This window comes from Micropterus salmoides, unplaced genomic scaffold (genome assembly GCF_014851395.1).
Source record: "Micropterus salmoides isolate LMB-PRFRI ecotype aquatic unplaced genomic scaffold, ASM1485139v1 Ms_hic_scaffold_18, whole genome shotgun sequence".
NCBI classification, from domain to species: domain Eukaryota; kingdom Metazoa; phylum Chordata; class Actinopteri; order Centrarchiformes; family Centrarchidae; genus Micropterus; species Micropterus salmoides.
Window position 1 is genome coordinate 6,626 of NW_024040928.1, and position 20,489 is coordinate 27,114.

General features: G+C 42.8%; 1 protein-coding gene across 2 annotated transcripts; it reads right to left on the reverse strand.

Annotated features, from left to right (window-relative positions):
* Nucleotides 1-3,801: 3,801 nt before the first annotated feature.
* Nucleotides 3,802-16,272, reverse strand: zfp36l1b (zinc finger protein 36, C3H type-like 1b). 2 transcript variants are annotated; one of them, XM_038726952.1, is made up of 3 exons: nucleotides 16,102-16,237; nucleotides 15,249-15,355; nucleotides 3,802-7,110 (listed from the first exon to the last, which is right to left on the reverse strand). In XM_038726952.1, the coding sequence occupies exon 3, from the start codon at nucleotides 7,099-7,101 to the stop codon at nucleotides 6,109-6,111; it is 993 nt and encodes a 330-aa protein (XP_038582880.1). In that variant the 5' UTR covers nucleotides 7,102-7,110; nucleotides 15,249-15,355; nucleotides 16,102-16,237; the 3' UTR covers nucleotides 3,802-6,108. The 2 variants fall into 2 exon arrangements, with proteins under 2 accessions (XP_038582880.1, XP_038582877.1); XM_038726949.1 differs by lacking the exon at nucleotides 15,249-15,355 and having other exon boundaries at nucleotides 16,102-16,272.
* Between the last annotated feature and the right edge of the window lie 4,217 nt (nucleotides 16,273-20,489).

Here is a 20,489-nt window from a genome sequence, read left to right on the forward strand (position 1 = left end):
TTTTTATGTTTCCCACAGTGTCTCCCAGTGTTTCTCACAATATCTAAACTAAATAATCAGATATCGGCCTTCATCTGGAACAAAAAGCCGCCACAGATCAAAGACATATATTACAGAGACCTCGTGCAAATGGAGGGATGGCACTCCCAAACTTCATGTACTATTATTGGGTGGTTAATATACGAATGCTGCTGTACTGGATGAGGGATGGTGCAACGGCCCCTGCGTAGAGAGGGAGAGAAAGTAGAGGAGGACCTCATGGGAAGTTTCCTGACAGTCTAGGCCTATAGCAGCATAACTAAGGGATGGTTCTGAACTCACCTGAGCCAGCCCTAACTTTATCAAAGAGGAAAGTTTTAAGCCTACTCTTAAATGTGGAGATGGTGTCTGCCTCCTGAACCCAAACTGGAACCTGGTTCCACAGGAGAGGAGTTTGATAGCTGAACGCTCTGGCTCCCATTCTACTTTTGGACACTCTAGGAACCACAAGTAACCCTGCATTCTGGGAGCGCAGTGCTCTGGTGGGGTAGTAAGGTACTATGAGCTCTTTAAGATAAGATGATGCCTGACCATTAATAGCTTTGTAGGTAAGAAGAATGATTTTAAATTCTATTCTGGATTTTACTGGAAGCCAATGCAGAGAAGCTAAGACAGGAGAAATGTGATCTCTTTTCCTGGTTCCTGTCAGAACACGTGCTGCAGCATTCTGGAAGAATTCAGCTGAAGAGTCTTAATGGACTTATTCGAGCAGCCTGATAATAAAGAATTGCAGTAATCCAGCCTAGAAGTAACAATGCATGGACTAGTTTTTCTGCATCATTTTTAGACAGTATGTTCCTGATTTTGGCAATATTACGTAGGTGAAAAAAATGTGAGACTCAAACGACATGTCCTGATCAAAGATAAAGATAAAGTTGACCACCCAGTAATTCTTCAGACTATAATCACAGTTTTGGAATGAATTTTGCCTGCTGTCTCCATCCTTAACGATACTCCATCCTATCCACCCAACCTCTTTACTCCAGTTAAACATGATCTGCCTTTCCTTTCAAAGGAAAGGCAGATCATGATTTATATATCAAAGGAGTGTTTGACTCATTTATTAAATTGTCAGAAAGAAATGCTAAGCCCCCCTAACTTTGTTTGCTATCTACAGATCATTTCCCTATGAACCACCATCTACCACTGTAGATAGACAGACTATTTAAGGGTCCTTGAGATTGTCAGCCAGTTCACGGTCAGTGGGGCAAACTAAAAACACATTTCGAGTGCTATTACTTATTCTCAGAAAGAATCTTTTGCTTAGATATAGGCTACTTATAAATTGAACGTTGCAACCATTGGATAATTTAAGAACTAGGCTTGGCCAGCCCCTCTTCTGAGGATATGTGGGAGGCAACAATAAAACAAGTGCTTCAATCATCCCACTGTAAAAAAGACCATCGCTCCCACCTTTCTAAAACTAAACTGGCGAGAACATATCCTACAATTGAGCCCACTTGTGAGAGGTGCAGGACAGATCCAGCGACTGTTCCAAAGATTTTGGGCCTGCTTTTTTGCAGGCAGTGTTTGGATGTTAAAGTGAGGTATATTGTATCACTATTGATGTGCATTAATGCTTTGTTTGGTGTCAATGCAAATTGATCCTCTAAGGCTACGTTCACACTACAGGCCACTACAGTGACCCAAATCTGTTTTTTTTTGCTCATATATGACTCAGATTTGACCTTTTTATGACAGTGTGAACAGGCCAAGTTACATGGAATCTGATCTTTTCCAGTCCGGATTTGGGCCACTTCATATGTGGTCAAAACAAAAAAATTGGATCTCGAAAAAAAGGGGGACATAACCTAAGATGCATAATTGTGCTGGTAAGATTCACTGATTGGCATTGGTGTACCTGTATACATGTTCAAGATGCGATTGGCCAAAAAATTGCAACTTCCTGAAAATGTATACATCTGCCTACAAAACCATCCCATCTCCTTAGTTTCCCTTCAGAAGCAAGGGTGTAAGGGTGTAATTTTAATATTGGTTGTGTCTTCAGTCTGGCATGTGTTTGATTTATTTACTTTTGAAGCCTTTTCAGATTTAGGTTTATTGGCAGGTAGGTTTTCTGGGACCTCAGTTATAGAAGGGCTTACACAGAAACCCATGTTATTTCTAAAACTTTCTTTTTACGTGGAGATGATCTTCTCTCTACTCAAAGTCTGACCTGAGACTTGACTTAAGTGATTTTCCTGCTAGTCATGTAGGGGTCTGCAGCTGGTGGTGAGCATTTAGCTTAATGAACAATGTGATAGGAATTATCACTCCCAAGCTATGTGTCTCTTTGTTTGTCAGACCACTATTTAGTCCTGCGAATAATATGTGTTGCCTGGCTTCAGTCTCGTCCATCGCCCTGGTGCATAACAATAAATAGTAAGAGAAAATAAAACTAAAACCATAAAAAGCAGGTACTGCAAGTTAAGACGTATAATACAAACAGAACAGGTATAACAGGGAGCGCAAGGTCTCTAACATCCACCGGCTCCGTGATGTCGTCATGGAGGAGAGGAAGAGGACTCCAGTGGCAACCTATGAAGCTCTGGTGAATTCCTTACCAAAGAGGGTAAAGGCAGTACTGGTAAATAATGGTGGACACACAAAATATTGACACTTAGGGCCAGTTTGTACATTTTCACTTAGGGGTTTACTTACTTTTGTTGCCAGACATTAATGTGTGATGTATTATTTTGAGGGGACAGCATATTTACACTGTTATACAAGCTGTACGCTCACCACTTTACATTGTAGCAAAGTGTCTTCAAAAAAAGTCTTCAGTGTTGTCACATGAAAAGATTTAATCAAATATCTACAAAAACGTGAGGGGTGTATTCACTTTGTGAGATATACTGTGTATCTTCCTGCACAGTGAAGGTAAACATCCATATGAAGAAAACCCAGTTTTGAATGGACAAGGTCTAAAACCTTGCTAACAACACTTTTTTTTTAAACTGTAAACTGATGATGGGACAACAGCCAAATTACAGGCACAGCCACACTTTATTCTGGACATTTGTCTATTTTTAATTTCTCATTTCTAAGAAGGAATACACCAGACATTGGCCAACTAAAAGCCACAATATAATTCACACACTTAGGCTTGTTTGGTTTTGGGGATGAAAATGCTATCTGCTTATGTTCACCCTAGTTTCTGACATCATTGTCATTCATCATCAGTCATTTTCCTGTTTGGCCAGAGTAACTAATGTTAGCTAGTTTTGCACACTGTTGGCACTGTAGTGGAACAGAAGAGAAGGCGCTCAGGAGTGCGTATAGATATCACATCCTCTGGATTTCCCCTGTCCACAGGCTGTTACAGGCAACCGAAAAAGTCTGAGAATAGTCGCCAGTCGTTATGTGTGAACTACTCAACAACACATTTCTGACACATCACAGACGCCATCCAGATATCAGCATGCCAAATATCTGTAAGAGTCCGCTGACTCAACATCCACATACAGCCAATGACAGCAGGCAGAGCAGGCAGCTAGTTTTTCACTGCAAAATACTTTTTACTCACCTCCAGCTCTCTTTGTAGCTCAGATGATCCCTGCTACCTGCGTGTGCTAATTCATTCTTTTCACCCAGATTCTTCTTCTGATGTGTAGTGTGAACACCACAAAGATTTCAAGACTCCCGTCACAAGATGACAAGTTGTGTAGTCTGCACAAGCTTTAAGGTCGAAATCTGAGACATACAGCAGACCAGTCGGGTCACCAGCCAAAAAGGTTGGACAATCAGTAGTACGCTCACACATTCAATACAAATACATTTATTGGTTTTAACTGCAATGTGCCATTACAAAATAAGTCATTACTGCAGTAAAAGCACATCTGCTGAGAACGCATTCATTCACAATCTTGATCTCCATCTGCTCAGTCATACAGAAATATGAAGGCACAACATTTGAGAAACATGGAATGTATTTATAGGCACTTATTGGGGGTGGGGGGGGGGGGGGTCTTCTCATCATCATCATAACTCAAAGTGCTAGTACATCTGTGTGTGACTCTGGAACAGATATGAGGCATCATTTCTATCGTTTTTATAATGCATTTGTAAGTAAAACTTGAGTAAAACTGATGCAGTGACCTTGATGCTCATGAGGACTCCTCCCAGTGAAAGACACTGATGAGGACACCGATTGTACTCACTCTGGCTGCGTCCAAAAAGTCTTTTTCGCTTAGGAAGGTTCCTGAGTAAAGTGACCCAGAAGTGTTTCAGTGGCAGCCATGATGAGAGCTGTTCAAATACTCTAAAAGCTAAGGAAAGGAGCCTCAATGCTTTCGCTCTCTGGATTCTTGTTGATAAACAGGCCTATGGTTGGGCAGGAGGGTGAGTGTGAGCAAGCATTCTCAATGTGACAACGCTGTCCATTATTTAGTAACTGGTACCTCATCTGCCTTTTTGCTATCTTGGTTATGAAGTAATATTTTCCACTGTGGTTTCCACCTTTAGATGGCCTGCATTAAAACAAAACGGGGGCGCAGTGTCAAAGATGCACTTTTTGTAGTCCATATTCAGAACATTGTAGTTTCATCACGGCAGGTCACATCAGTAACATTCGCTGTCACATAATTACTTCGCCTAGAAAAGAGCAGTCACATTCTCTTAGAACCGCCATCCTCTTCTCCTAAGTCCTTATGGATTCTCCACATCTTTCCTTGACCTCTCAATGTTTTCCATCGAGGTCAAGGAGAAGTGGTTAGGAAAAGTGATTTGTTTGACTTTTCGGACACAGCCTCTGTTCATGAACTGTATTAGCTTTTTTCAGCATCTGAACTTGTTGTTTATGGCAGCTGTAGTGGGGCAATGATTTTGTGCCTTCAGGACTCACAGTCCAACATGTGGGAGGAGCATGCCATGTATAAAATACTAAACATTTTGTTTTAAGTTATTTGAATTAAGACTCACTTTCAAAATAGACCAAGGGTTACAAAAAAAATTTCACTCCAGTATAATATATTAAAACTGTGGAAAAAAAATTATTAAACAGCTCCGCACAATCTAATATGGTGGATCATAATTTAACAAGAAGAAAATATATATTCTATTGTTTAATTAACCAGAAAAACAAAATAAAAAAGCTTAAGATCAGCAATAAATACATTGATAAATAATCAGTGACAGCCAAAGCCCTTACTCTGAAGGCTTTGGGAAATTAACTAGACAATAATAATTATTAACATCATAATCTTAACATTGAACATGGTAGAATCAACAGGAGACTTTAAGATGACCAACAAGCACCAGGAAGCTGCAGACTGCTGGCACAGTCCCAGCTCCTCATCACCCCATAGAGCTCAGTGTGAACACTCCTGAGGCTCTATGGACTATTCAGAAGCCTGACCTGGACCAAACTTTATTACACCTAACTCTAATGCTATAGGCAGACCTAACGCCGCTGTATTGGATAGAGGCAGAAATCTCAGAGACCCAAATTATCTGCATGGCTAAAACATAAACACCACAATAGGTATGTGAAAGAAAGTAGTCTGGGTGAAGTGACCCTGTAACTCAACTTCAGAGGTCATTTTAATTCCTGTGTGCATTCAAACCCCAAAAATAAAGTCTCTCAGCAGCAAATAGAATGATAACTGGCCTCCATCAAAACAAGACACACATCTGCAGCACTGCAGCATGACTGATGGAAAGCAGCCTGTAAGAAACAGGAAGCTGGAAAAAGTCTTGGCTTACTGTTGGCTTCACAAGAGTCATCTCAAGGCACTTTTCTAAATCTGACAGAATCAGTCATATTCAACTACTCTATCATGTGATCAGAGCTACATTTCACATTCTTTCACATGCAGGCCACCACTGTGGGGCCTGCATATGAATAATATTCTGGTTTACCAACTGTTCATCATACTGAAAAGACTTGATCTGGATTTTGTGTGGGTGGGGGTCCCTAAAAGACAAGGCGTCTGGTGTTCTGAGGTGACTCACTGGCTACAACAATCCTGTGAACAGGATTGATAGGAGAAGGCGGTGGAGGTGAAGTCTCCCTCTTCCTCTCGTGGAACCCCCCCCCTCCTCCCATCTCAGCCCAGGGACGCAGACACCTTAATCATCAGAGACTGAGAGCCTGCTGAAGATGGGGAGGCGGCGGGAGGCATCCAGGAGGGGGGACTCTGAGTCGCTGTGGCTGCCCAGGCTGCTCTGGTAGCCCTCCTGATCAGACAGGGAGTCTGGGAGATTTGGGGGACTCTCTAAAGTGGGCTGGAAAAAACAGGGGGACATAGGGGAAGGTTGGGCTGGACTCTGAGGCTCAGGTGGGGGCCCCAAGCTGGCACCGAAGAGGCAGGCAAGTTCCTGGCTGGAGTAGGTAAAGGGGTTGCTTTGCCACTTCATCAGGCCTTTGGTGGAGAACATGGGTGGAGGTGTGACGGAGGTAGGGCAGTCTTGCAGGCCGCCGGGGCTGGGGAAGCCAGCGAAGCTGAAGCTGTGCTGCAGCCGGGTGCGCTCCCTCTTGTTGAAGGCAGCGAGGGGAGGGGGCCCACGGCGCTCTTCCGCATTGTGGATAAAGTGGCAGCGGGGGCCATAAGGGCAGAAGCCAATGGTGTGGAAGGTGCGGCACAGCTCAGTCTTGTACTTCGGGTGGCGGCTCATGTTGCGCAGCTCGTGCATGCCGTGGGCAAACTGGCACTTATCGCCGTAGTTACAGGTGCCGTTCTCCTCAAAAGGCCGGCACAGTTCTGTCTTATAGCGGCTTGAGTTGTCCTGGCCGCTTCCACCCACACATGCCTGACTGCCGGGCCGCAGACGGTCCCCCAGCTCTGAGAAGGAGCGTTCACGGAAATGGTTCTCCTTGTTGCTGCCCAGTGCTATTAACGGGTCCGTTTTAAGGCTGTTATCAAACTGGTTCTGGCTAAACTTTGCACTGGGGAGGCTGACTGAATGACGCCGTTGGAACAGGCCTCCAGCAGAGGGGGCCCCCACCACCTTCCTGTCAAGCAATGACCCAGCGGGGACACAGGAAGAGTAGCTGGCACTGAAGCATGGCACAGACGTCATCTGAGGTCCACTAAGACTGCTGTTGTTGCTGTAGTTCAACATTTTATTGCTCTGTAATCAGAAAAATGTGTATTAGAAAACTCTGTTCACCAAGCACACCATCTCATCCTGGTGATGTGAATAGCTGGTGTGCGCTGTGTTCATCAAGACTTTCTGGGCAGTGCAACCATTTTACACCCCAAATGACTCATGGGCAATTAGCAATATGTCGGAGTCGAAGTCATCCCAAGCATAATTTGGAAGTGAAACCTAGTGTTGGGCTGGAAATTGTTCCAAATTAATAAAAACAAATATGACATGTCATTTTTACCACACACACACTAAAATCAAAATTAAAACCGTGGTCTTCAATGGGGCATGACAAGTATCTTTGACACCAAGTCATTTATAACAAATTACTTAATATAATCAGCTGATAACACTTTGGTTCCTTAAATCAGAACCATAATTTCACAAGAACCAGATTTGGTAAGCAGAAATTAGGGGTCGACCAATAATTGGCCTTGCGATTATTGCGTTCGGTATTTAGCATTTTTCCAATAATCTGCATCGTCATTTTAAAAACGGATATAAATGAATAAATATGAATAGAAAATACTCGTTTGGCTCTGTCCTCACCACTCTGTGGGCTGGAGAAATGTCCTGCCCACAGTGCTAGCTGACTGGTTACAAGTCACGAGTAATAGCAATCAACACTGATTATTGTGCGGAAGAAGCCAATAGGACGAGTGAGCCATCACTCTGCAGCCCCTCTCCTCCTCTCTCAGCAGAGCTCCGCAAACACACAGGTGGAGCGAAATGAGCGAGGATCAGATCAAGTTGACCATAACTACGGCCATTACTGTAGGTCAGCGATTCCCAAAATGTGGTGCCCACACCCCTGGGGGTGCGTGACAGGAAAAATGTAATGGTGGTGTAGTAGTGTAACAACTACAATTATTATGTTTTGGTGGAATTTTTCATGAAATTAAAAAACCTGTACTTAAAACTTTCCTTTGTAAATTTAATTTAAAATTAAAAAATGTATTATAAATAGTTAGGTCACAGGAAATGGCTACTCACACGCCTCTTTCCCTCTCCTCTCAATCTCTCAGGCTGAACAATCCTATCTAACTACCTAACTATCCATCCATCCATAAGGGCTCGACAATAATGGGCTGGGAGGAGGCCTCAGGGAAGACCCAGGACTATGTGGAGAGATTATATCTCCACACTGGCCTGGGAATGCCTCGGGATCCCCCAGTAAGAGCTGGTTAATGTGGCTTGGAAGAGAAGTTTGGGGTTCCCTGCTGGAGCTGCTCCCCCCGCAACCCGATCCCAGATAAGCGGATGAAGATGGATGGATGGAATTATGGTTACCCGATGGCCCGGGGCCAGTAAAACGTAACGTTGGGAGATCATTGTTATGGCGTGTTCCCATAACTGCTCTCCTCCCACACTTACACAGGACACCTGTGGAACATTGGATGAGATTGGAGTCATTTGGCTCAGAAAGATAATAATATGCTTGACTCCCAGGCTTAAAATAGTCAGTGTGAGGATTTTTGTTTTGTACTCTGACATGTTTTATAAACACACATCCTTGTCAGAGGTTTGCCATGATACATAGTATGTTTTGTTTGGCTAGAATACACCAAAATGTACAGTATCATAGTCATGGGAGGCAGCATTGAGTTCAACCAGCCAGCAGAACAAAACCTGTCTCAGCAGGTTGGTCCAGGTGATGACTCCCTGCTTTGGATGTGCACTGCTGACGTTCTCCAGCAGTTTGTCTTTAAACTCTGCTAGAGAGAGGCACTGCAGTTTAGCATCCAAGACTGGGAGAACAAAATAACCCCAGTCAGTTTACCCATGCACTGAATTATAGCTGATACGCATTAGGTGGATGCAACTTTCATGGACGTTTGTCTTGTGTAAGTGTGGGATAACATATGCACATATTCCCTACACTTCAAACTGAACTTCTGCACATCCCTTGGTCAATATTTTGGACTGTACAGTTTAAACAGTTATTGTATATATGTTGTATATATTTTATAATATTCTTTTATATTTTCCTTTATACCTGTTCTGTTTCTATTATACATCTTGACTTGCAGTACCTGCTTTATATGGTTTTAGTTTCATTTTCTCTTACTATTTATTGTTATGCACCAGGGCGATGGACGAGACTGAAGCCAGGCAACATGTTATTCGCAGGAATAAATAGTGGTCTGACAAACAAAGAGACATAGCTTGGGAGTGATAATTCCTATCACATTGTTCATTAAGCTAAATGCTCACCACCAACTGCAGACCCCTACATGACTAGCAGGAAAATCACTTAAGTCAAGTCTCAGGTCAGACTTTGAGTAGAGAGAAGATCATCTCCACATAAAGTTTTAGAAATAAAATGGGTTTCTGTGGAGCCATTCCATAATATTATCCACCAATATTAAAATTACCCGTACACCCTTGCTTCTGGGGGAAACTAAGGAGATGGGATGGTTTTGTAGGCATACGTATACATGTAGGGGAGCCAAGCTCATTAGTTCCCAAAAAAACAAAAAAACATAAAAACCCATCCTGCTGTTGTTTTGCAGCTCCTGGCGCGCACCGATGTCCAATCCAGAGTTGTAGTTATGTGATGAGAGGTTGTCAAATGTTATTTCTCTAATCTCAATCATGCAGCACCCTCTGGGTTGAAAGTGAAATCATGCAGACAGATATTAAAGCTGCATTCTCTCTAAAGGCAGGCAGGGGGCGAGTTCCATTAGAAATAATGGTAAAATTTTGCTACTTCTCAGCTGATTTATTACCTCAGTAAACACTTTTAAATGAGTTTGGAGTCTCAGTCGCTAGTTTCAAGTCTTCTTCAATACAGCATGAGGTTCATTTAGTATATTATGATAAAAGAAATTATATATACACAATATATTAAATAGAAAGTATAATGTTACTATATTTACATGTTACACTTGGATAATCTGCCTACAGATAGTTTATTAGTAGAGATTTAGCTGTGTCACAAATAAAACCATTTTCTGATATTAGCCTACACCACTGTGGTTAAAACATTAGTGCTAATGTTTGTGTATTCATTATAATTTCAGATAATAGTACAGGCTACTATAGCTTACCATCAGCCTATAATATTAATTCGAGTTGGGCAAAACAGCAGTTTCTGTGGGTTGTTTTCAGTCACTAAATTATTGTGCAAGAAAATGCTTTACATGGTGGTCAGTCTCTCATTTGTTTATGCAAATTAACTTGTCAAATATAAAAACTGTGCACGAAGAATGATGAGCTAAACATTCTAAAGTTTGCTGTAGTGCCTCAACCTTTTTTTAAATGTTCCGCCTCCTCCAGGCTGGGATTTAACGAGCCACTATACACACGGCTGCATGAAAGGCTCTCAATCTCCCTGCGGAGGTTAGCAGGCAGGCAAGAACGGGAACAGGTGAGCAGCACGTAGTACCCAGAAAACCTGATTTAGAGAGGGCAGAAGAGAGGACCGGTGCCCGTACGCCAAAGAGTAAAGTGTTAAAGTGACAGTACCGGTGAATAACAGCACATTCAAGCATAAACGGCTTTAATATTGTGAGAAATAACAGTAAGTTAGTAGCGCGAGCTTCGTAACGGAGCGTTCAGGCGCAGTTAAACCATACTGTCTATGAGTTAAACCAACGCAGCAGCTGGTTTATTAATCCAGCGTCAGCTTCATGTGTAAAATACAGAGGCTGTGGATGAGAGGTGACTGCTGGACAAGACATTGTATTTAAGTTCATGTTTTGCTTGCTCAACAGTTGTTTGATAAATGGCTATTAAAACACATTTGGAGAATATTAGAAATTCAGAATGACTCAACATAAGGGCGACTTACGATTGCAGATCATAACAAAGCAGGGGGGTTAAGTGACTATAAAATGACCACCCACAAGAGCACTACCCCCCATGGAGGATCATGAAGGATCCCCTTCTCCCCCAGAAGGGAACAATCCCATCCAACTACTGGCCAATAACCTGCCTCTGCACAACATGGAAGCTCCTGTCAGGCATCGTAGCGGCTCAGATGAGTAGGCACATGGCTCAATACATGGACAGGTCCATCCATCCATCAATCCCCTAAAAAGTTTGGGAACCACTGCTGTAAATAAATGCAGCAAAACCAGCAGCACTAGTAAAACGATCAGTGCTCAATATACTACTTTAGAATTCATTATCAACTTTTGCACATAACTATGCAATTAATCATAGAAAATCATGCAAGTAAAAATTTCAATTGTTGCCCAGCACTAAATACAATATAAATGGCAGAAGGTAAAGACAAAGTTTACGATAATTTATCACTCATATCTCTGGGATAGATCTCTAACTCATTTAATCACGGGGTAGTAATGGGGCAGTGGATTAGATACCTGCCTTTGGTGTGAGAGACCCAGGTTCAATCCCCCACTGTGACACATCTACCAACGTGTCCCTGAGCAAGACACCTAGTTGCTCCAGAGGCATGCGACCTCTGACATAATTAGCAATTCTAAGTCGCTTTGGATAAAAGCATTAGCTAAAGATTAAACATGAAAATTAAGTTTAATCTTGTTATTTTCAACAAAGTTGAAAGTTGGAGTTTGGGTTATTCAGGCATGTGATTGGCAAAAGGTAAAAAAGACGGAACCACCCTGAAACTGGCGGCGGCTCTATTTATAACATGATGGTTAAGCAGGACCCATGACAATAACTTATTTTGTGGATGTGTTGCAATCAAAGACAAGTGTCTAATCCACTGCGCCTTCACAACCTTCACAATCTTTTGTATTAATTTTTTACCAAACGTCAACAGCAAAATGTGCAACATGTAACTAACTAAATAATATAACTACTAACTTTCAAATTAGTTCAGTAGAAGTTTTTATTTTTACTGAGTAAGAGACAGCAGCAGAGGTTGTCGCCTGTTTAAGACCTGGCAGCCTAACTGTTAAAGAAACAGTTATATTCTCCAGGAAACTCTGATCAAACAGCTGATCAGTCTCTGTCTATTGATAAACTGTAGGAAAAAGTTTGACATTTCGACTCTGGCAGCAGACGGGCCTGTGCGTGAGACGAGAAGGACGGCAACAGTCTCACTGGATCGTGCCAGTTACACAGAAGCCATTGCCATGGTTACCTCACGGGCGCCAGAGTTGACAGGGGGTGCCCAAAGCTTTATCTGTTTTGAGGCTGTCAAAAAAACTTTGGTTTGCACATTTTTAAACAATCATGATAGATAACTAGATAATTTATACAAAAGTTTTCCGCACTGAAAATAGTAGGCAGACTACTTAGTAGTAGTAGGGCTGTAATGGTTTTGAAACAGAGACCAAAATCGCAACACAAAAGTCCACGATCTGATGGCGCGGATCCAACAGACAGAACTGCAACACACCCGCTCACTGGACTGCTGTCCTCCTGGCGGCTGGTATAGGTTGGTCTTGGTAGCGGTGCATATTGTAGGCTATTTGTATTAACAGTAGGTTATTGTAGGTAATTTTTCACCTTATATTAGTTATTTACTTGAATCTACGCCTCTGCTCTTCTCCCCACACTCACACACACCTAGCCTGCATCTCTGGTCTCTCACGGCAACACGCCAGCTTGTTCTGCCTCTTTCTGTCTCTCTCTACCTGTTATGTGTATGCTGATTTTCTCCATCAGCAGTAAGTTTCATAAAGTTGATGTGTTTAATAAACTCACCCGTGATTCAGTTTTAATGTGCCCCGCATGTGGATTGAAACTTAACGTTAGGTGAGTGACATCTGCAGTGATGCGTTCACTATCGCTCCGTAATGTAACATTTCCTGCATGTCCGTTGACATAATACCAGATGACCTCTCCCTCACCGTTTCTCTACAAAATGTGGGTTGCCAAATATACTTTGGCAGGTGCAACTATACCTGTCCAGCCCACCCAAGTAAAATATGTTGAAAACACTTAGTGCAAGCTGTAGGCCTATAGGTAGGCTATTTTGTAAATATTACACCTTATAAACCCCTTTTCTTGGTATTAAACAATACCAAGAAACAAAAAAACCAGGAGACTGTTTGTGAAGGCCAACCAAGAGCTGGCATTGAGTTACACAGAGCCATGGAGGTGTCATTTGACTCTATTTGTTCCTATTGGTTAGTAATTGTCAGCTGTTGGGGGGGGGGGGGCTGAGCTTTTCTTAGATAAAAGTAGCGGGGGCGCCAAGGAAAAAAGGTTGGGAACCACTGCGCTATATGATTGATCAAACAACAACGTCAAAGTAAACATTAGATAGCCTATAACTCTGGCCAGAGTTTCTTTCCGATTTTCACATTAGCTGATGTGTATAGTATAAAGTATAAATGTAGAATTGTTCGCGTTTTTTTCCGGTTCACACAAAGTTTACAACGGACGACAATGTTCTTTGCATCTTAGACTGACACAATAACGGCAATAACGTTACATACAGTCGAAAAGACTAGAAAGGCACTATACAAATACGGAGCATTTACATTAGAATGAAAGGTAGCAAGGAATCAATGCCAGGCAGGACTTAGCCTATGGAATCTTGGCTGGTAAGTGAAAGTTAGGCTGAGAGGTTAACATGGATAACCCATTAAGGAAAACAAATTACATTGAAAAGAGTAAGTTTGGAAAGCTTTTATGGTCTGTAATTATAGATCACTTTATAATCCATTAAGCCCACATCTTGCAACCACGGCTGCCAATAATGAAATCTGATGCAACCAGACGTCAACTACTGCAGGTAACGTTAAGGTAACATAAAACTTACATTAAATGGTTGAGTTTTGCATTGTCTAATAGTTAATCAAACATATACACAGATTGGACATTTTACAGTAGGTCACTGTGCAAGACAATTTGCTGGAGGCAATATTTTGGAAGGGGGGGCGCTGAGCTGCTTTCTCTTTCTTGGTGGTAAAGTGTTTCTTTCTTTCAGGAACACACCGCGAACATCTTGTTGTCGCAGTGGTTACACATTTACAAGAGGGATATTCCGCTGTCGGGCTCACCCTGAAAGCAACTTTGCTGCGACACCAGCGAGTGATGTGGACCCACCTCGCGCTGCGAGACTGAAAGCACCATGAGTCGCAGACATTTTGCGCCAAAGCAGACATATACTATAGTTTCAGTAAGCTATAAAAATGTAACGTTAAAAACTGAAGCCCCGTCTTGCTCTGTTGGGATCGTAATCGGCACTTTATCAGAGGTGCTGAAGTCAACGTGTGTGGAATTATTCGTGAGCTTTCTGTCTGATCACAGCTAGGTGTTGTCGGTTAGTTTCATTTCCCCCGGCATGAGCACCTCGTCGTCTCATTCAGTTTTGTCTGTTAAGAATTCCAGCAAAATCAGTAACATAATGCAGTATAGGGTATGTCGTAAAATATGAATTCTCTTTATATAGGCTAATGACGTTAGTCTCCCATTACTTCCTTTACATGTCAGAGAACTCCGATATGTTGGAGAGATTCTGAATGTGCAGAAAGTTTTGAACATGAGCAGATAAGTTACGGTGTTTCCCGTACCTTCATTTATTTGTGGTGGCCTGTCACAATATCAATGCTGACCGCCACATATTGATTTTCGATTTTTTCACTAAGCCTATTTAAAATCGTATTTGAGCTGCAGGCAGTGTGTTTTCGTGCAGCACATCCTCTCTCTGGTCTCTCTCATCCGTTCCTCGATCTCTCGCTCTCTCCCTCCTTAGCACAGATGCACAAATCTGTCCAACACAACTCTGTCAATGTCAGAGACCCAGCTATTAAAAGTTATTAGCAAGCATGTAAGGAGCATAGCTAATAAGGAGAGCTAAGTTAATGTTAGAATACAGCTGGGTTTTCGAGGCTAGCATGCTGTATCTGCGCCAGTTACACAGTCATTCTGTGGGAATCACTGAGTTATGATACAAGTTATTAACAGATGAGCTTCAATAACTGAATTAAAACAGATTAATTATTACTGAGACGAAAAGGGGCCACAAACATTTAAACAGGTTACTTCCCCACAAAATAGGTGGTAAGACTTAATCATGTGTGTTGACTCAGCAGGGATGATATTAAATAAGTTGATCTACAGGAGAAAGCCTCACTACATTATATTCTATTATAATTATATATTTTGAATTGTCACCTGACATTTCCCCCATAAATTTGTACAGAAAAGGCAGAAATTGGAGGAGAAATATTCACCAGAATGCAGGAAAGTGTTTAATGCTCAAAATCTTCTGGGGGAGGATCCCATACCACTTGTTAAGTTCCCCATCCAAGAAAACAGTATCTGGCTTCACACACAGTTTCTGGGAGGAAAATTCACTTTAGTTAAATATAGTTACTTTCCCCATGGCTTTTGTGTTACATTTTCCATGTTTTGCACAACAAAAAAAAATATAAATATTCAGGTCAAATCACAAACATCTTTTTTGATGGGAGGCGGGTAAGGGACCTATAAAATGGATAGGGGGGCGCTGGCCCAATAAAGGTTGAGAACCACTGAGTTAGAGCTTCAACAGCTCTTTAGTTTATCAGACTCACGAGGACGTGTAGCTAATTAACATTAAAAGGGACGGCTAGTATGGTAAAGTTTCCTACCTGGGATAACAACAATGTTGAACTAGTTTCCGTGACACAAAGTCCAGACATGCAGCTGGCGCTAAAAAACTCCACACTGTTCAGGGGCAACATTCAAACACTGACCCAGCTGCTGCTGCTAGTGGAGCTGCAGGGCGTCCGCATGCATGTCAACTAACATCATTAACTTACAGGGTAAACACTGGCTATGGAGTCTCACGCTAAACCGCTGACGTTAACTGTGCCCCTTATTTTAAATGACTAAGTGGTTTACAGTCGAGTTTCATGTCGACGAGTCCATCAGACACGTACTATAACTACTCAACAATAACGTGGGGGGTGCAAGTTACTACCGTCAAAAACTTTCGATCAGAACTTATAGTAAGAAAAGTGGATAGGCTAGGCTAACGTTAGCATGCTTTTTTTTGAAAAGATAAACTGGGTCGGCTGCTTCTCCCGGATCGGCGCCATTTACCTTGTTAGAGACATCTCTGTATTCGAAGAAAGAAGAAATAATAGCCGTTGACATGTTTGTTGGTAATTAGAGAAAGAGAATTAGAGGTGGTGGTGGTGGTTGTATGTGCTAACATACTACAGCACTAGGTCTTCCCCGCCCCGTGGAGAGCCCCCTCTGCCGTGGAACGGCGCTGCGCACTTCCTTTTCAGCTGTCGCGGCTGCGCGGTGGGCGGGTTTCCGATGACGCGGTACCGCCGTACACACCTGCTTCTGGAAGCAACTGAATTTACCATACAGAATTGAATACGAGTGCACTCCAGATTTAGCTGCAGCCAGCTGACCGTGTGCTTCTCCCTATACCGCAGTTCTGTGTCCATGCATGCAGCAAACTGAAAGCACTGTCTGTCGGAGCGTCTACGTGAAAAGAGAAGGAAGACATTGCTGGTAGTATTGTCTTCAGAGTTGTTAAACACCTCAGCGCACTGAAGGAAGCCATCTGACTGTGTGAGGGGCAAGATCGTTGATGTCTGCAGGCAGAGTAGGAGCTCTCCTGTCTGACTGGTCCACCAATAGCAGAGAAGATGACCCCTTGAGACACAGCCCCTCCTCATTTGCATAATGAGGCAGAAATGCATACAAAAATTTAAAAAAGACAGGCAGAAATAAATACCATGGGTGAAAATAAATAAGGTAAATAAATACAAAGGAAGAATAAAACAGACAAAAATATTAAAACACACATAAATAAATACATTTAAAAAATTAATAATAATAAAGTTGAATGAACAAATAAGGTAATTATAACAAAGGTGAATAAGTAAAGGCACTAATTAAAATATATACATTTATGTCTACTTGTATAATTTAATTACTACCTACATTTATTTATTAGGGCCCGAGCACGACCGTGCGAGGTCCCTATTGAATTTGCTTGAATTTCGTATTCTACAAGTTTCGCGCATGGGCGTTGCAAAATGACTCGCTAGCGCCACCTAGAAAATTGGAAAAAATTAGCCCCTCGTTCACGTTTCACCTACGTGCACGAATTTTCTGTGGTACGTGTATCATGTCAAGACGCACAAAAAAGCCTCAAGAACCCATAGCCTAAAGTCAACAGGAAGTCGGCCATTTTTAATTTTACGGCCATTTTTGGATGATTTACACACTTCGTACTTTAACGAACTCCTCCTAGGGATTTAGTCGGATCGACGTCAAATTTCTGCTGTGCCTTCTAAAGGCATTGACGATGAAAAGTTGTGCTATTTGCGAGTTTTCGTCAATGGGTGTGTCCGTGGCGGGGCGTCAAAGATCAAGTCTTCGCCATGACGCAGGAAGTTGTTGTAACTTGAGTGTACACATTCACATCTGAACCAAACTTTACGTGCTTGATAACTCAAGGGGTCATCTTCTCTGCTATTGGTGGACCAGTCAGACAGGAGAGCTCTAGGCCTACTCTGCCTGCAGACATCAACGATCTTGCCCCTCACACAGTCAGATGGCTTCCTTCAGTGCGCTGAGGTGTTTAATAACTCTGAAGACAATACTACAAGCAATGTCTTCCTTCTCTTTTCACGTAGACGCTCCGACAGACAGTGCTTTCAGTTTGCTGCATGCATGGACACAGAACTGCGGTATAGGGAGAAGCACACGGTCATCTAGCTGCAGCTAAATCTGGAGTGCACTCGTATTCAATTCTGTATGGTAAATTCAGTTTTAACGGAGCAGAGCGAGCTTTTAGGCAGAGTTAGAGACTTTTTCTGTCCGTTTCTCTCTTTACAAAGACGCATGTTGCAGTCAGAGTCTTCTCTGAGATGCGAGCACGACATACAACACAATTTATCAAATTACACATCGGATATACAGTATGAAAATAAGATTGATTGGATTATACTCACAGGAAGTATAAAACCTGTTACATGCGTCTATTAAAAGTAAAGTAACACAAAAATGTCAGGGAAATTACTTTACTTAGATTTAAGTACTGCAGTTGTACATTTGAAATACCTTCCTACCTTTCTGATAGGAAGCCTTCTTGAGGTGGTATAAAACATTTCTTCTTATATTCTGATTTGAGTTGTGGACAACTATGACCACATGAATTAAAAAAAATAAACATTTCACTGCCCAAGTCAGCTATAACACAAGTCTTGTTCATCAGACTACATGCTGTACAGTATTTGTGGACAGGATTTATTATGCATTTCTTCTTCTTCGTTGCATGATTTAGAATAATAAGGTGAGAAATGGGTCTGTTCTGAGTTCATCCTGCACTGCAGCAGCTAATAAAGTCCATTTAATCCCAAAAACGCTTTTCTTTTAGGCAGGCTGGAGCAGAAAACAACTAACCTTTCTCAAGTTGTACAGTAATGTCTCATGTGTATGAAGGTGGATCAAACAAGCTAATCTTAAATGTCAAAGTAGAGAGGAGCCTAGTAGGCCTATTTATTTTCATTCATTACACAATATGAATAAGCTATGCAGACAGTTGTAAAGAAAGAACAACTTTTTCTTCTGTTCTCTACTTGTTATAGTTACACAGTATTAGGGGTGTGGGCTGTATTAAAAGTATCCACTGTTCTCCCATGCTCTAACACACAGTAACGATGAAATGTGTGCTGTTCTCACATTCTTCCTCTGTATGTACACATAAACAACAAGGCAGGGAAATATAAAAGGAATTTATTTTATTGTTTGGGTACATTATTGTTCAGTGTACATGCTCACATCTGAAACAAACTTTACGTGCTTGATAACTGTCCCACCCCGAAGACATCTACACGCCAATACCGATTTATATTCATAGCGGCAAGTGCTATGTAGCTCCACATATGGGACACAGGAAGTGACATATAACACCTTCATGCGGCGTCGGAACCGCGTAGCAAATTCACAGCAGCACCGGCAGAGGTGAAGGCCATTCAGGGGGACCTGAAGGTAAGGATCAGGGAGGCTAAGGAGAAGTACAGGAGGAAGCTGGAGCGTAAACTCCAGCAGAACAACATGAGGGAGGTCTGGAGCGGCATGAGGAACATCACTGGCTTCAGACCGACTGGCAGCAGAGGAGGTGAAGGCAGCTTTGACAGGGCCAACCAACTTAATCTGTTCTTTAACAGATTTGATGCTATGGCCCCCGCCCATCCCCCCACTAACTCAGCTGCTGTCTCACCTCTAACCCCACTACTCCTCCCTCCTCCTCCTCACTGTCCCTCGCCCTTCTCCTGGGAGATCCCTACTCCCCCTCCTCCGGCTCTCAGGTTAACAGCTCTCTCCAGCCTGACGACTCCTCCTCTCCCCCTTCCCCACCTGTAACCTCTGTGTCCCTAACTGCTGACCAGGTGAGAAGACAGCTGAGGAGACTCCACTCTAATAAGGCTGCAGGCCCTGATGGTGTCCCCCCCAGGGTGCTCAAAGCCTGTGCCCCCCAGCTATATGGAGTCCAACCTGAGCCTGAGTCTCCAAAGGGTCCCTGTGCTGTGGAAGACATCTTGCCTCGTTCCTGTGCCAAAGACGCCACGTCCCAGTGACTCCAAGAACTACAGACCTGTGGCACTGACCTCCTACATCATGAAGACCCTGGAGAGACTGGTTCTGGATCAGCTGCTGTCCATGGTGAGACCTCTCCTGGACCCACTCCAGTTCACCTACCAGCCCCGACCTGGAGTTGAGGACGCCATCATCTTCCTGCTCAACCGCATTTACGCCCACCTGGACAAGCCGGCGAGCACTGTGAGGGTCATGTTTTTTTGACTTCTCCAGGGTTTTCAACACCATCCGTGACAAATGTGACAAAGACTAAGGAGCTGGTTGTGGATCTAGGGAGAGCCAAGACAACAGTGAGTCCTGTTTCCATCCAAGGGGTCAGTGTCATTGTGGAGGATTACAAATACCTGGGAGTGCACATGGACAATAAACTGGACTGGGACAAGAACACTCAAGCCCTCTATAGGAAGAGCCAAAGCTGTCTCTAATTTCTGAGGAGGCAGAGGTCCTTCAACATCTGCAGGACAATGCTGAGGATGTTTTATGAGTCTGTGCATTATGAATTTGCTGTTGCATGCTGGGGCAGCAGGCTGAGGGTAGTGGACGCTAACAGACTCAACAAACTGATCCGCAAGGCCAGTGACGTTGTGGGGGTCCAGCTGGACTCTCTGTTGGTGGTGTCAGAGAGGAGGATGCTGTCCAAGCTACATGTCATCTTGGACAATGTCTCCCACCCACTCCATGACGTGCTGCTCAAACACAGGAGCACTTTCAGTGTAAGACTCATTCCCCCAAAATGCACCACAGAGCTCCACAGGAAGTCATTCCTGCCTGTGGCCATCAAACTCCTCCCTCCCCTGTGTCTGACACATGGACACTTAGTTTTAAACTGGACAAAATTTTCTGTTTTGTGCAATACTCTGCTG

Bases quoted from the DNA above. Each gene is read 5' to 3' on its own strand.
- zfp36l1b (XM_038726949.1), bottom strand. From the start codon at position 16,155: ATGTCAACGGCTATTATTTCTTCTTTCTTCGAATACAGAGATGTCTCT. The intron at 7,111-16,101 runs GTAAATGGCGCC...TTCTGATTACAG, and splicing joins ACAGAGATGTCTCTAACAAG to AGCAATAAAATGTTGAACTA.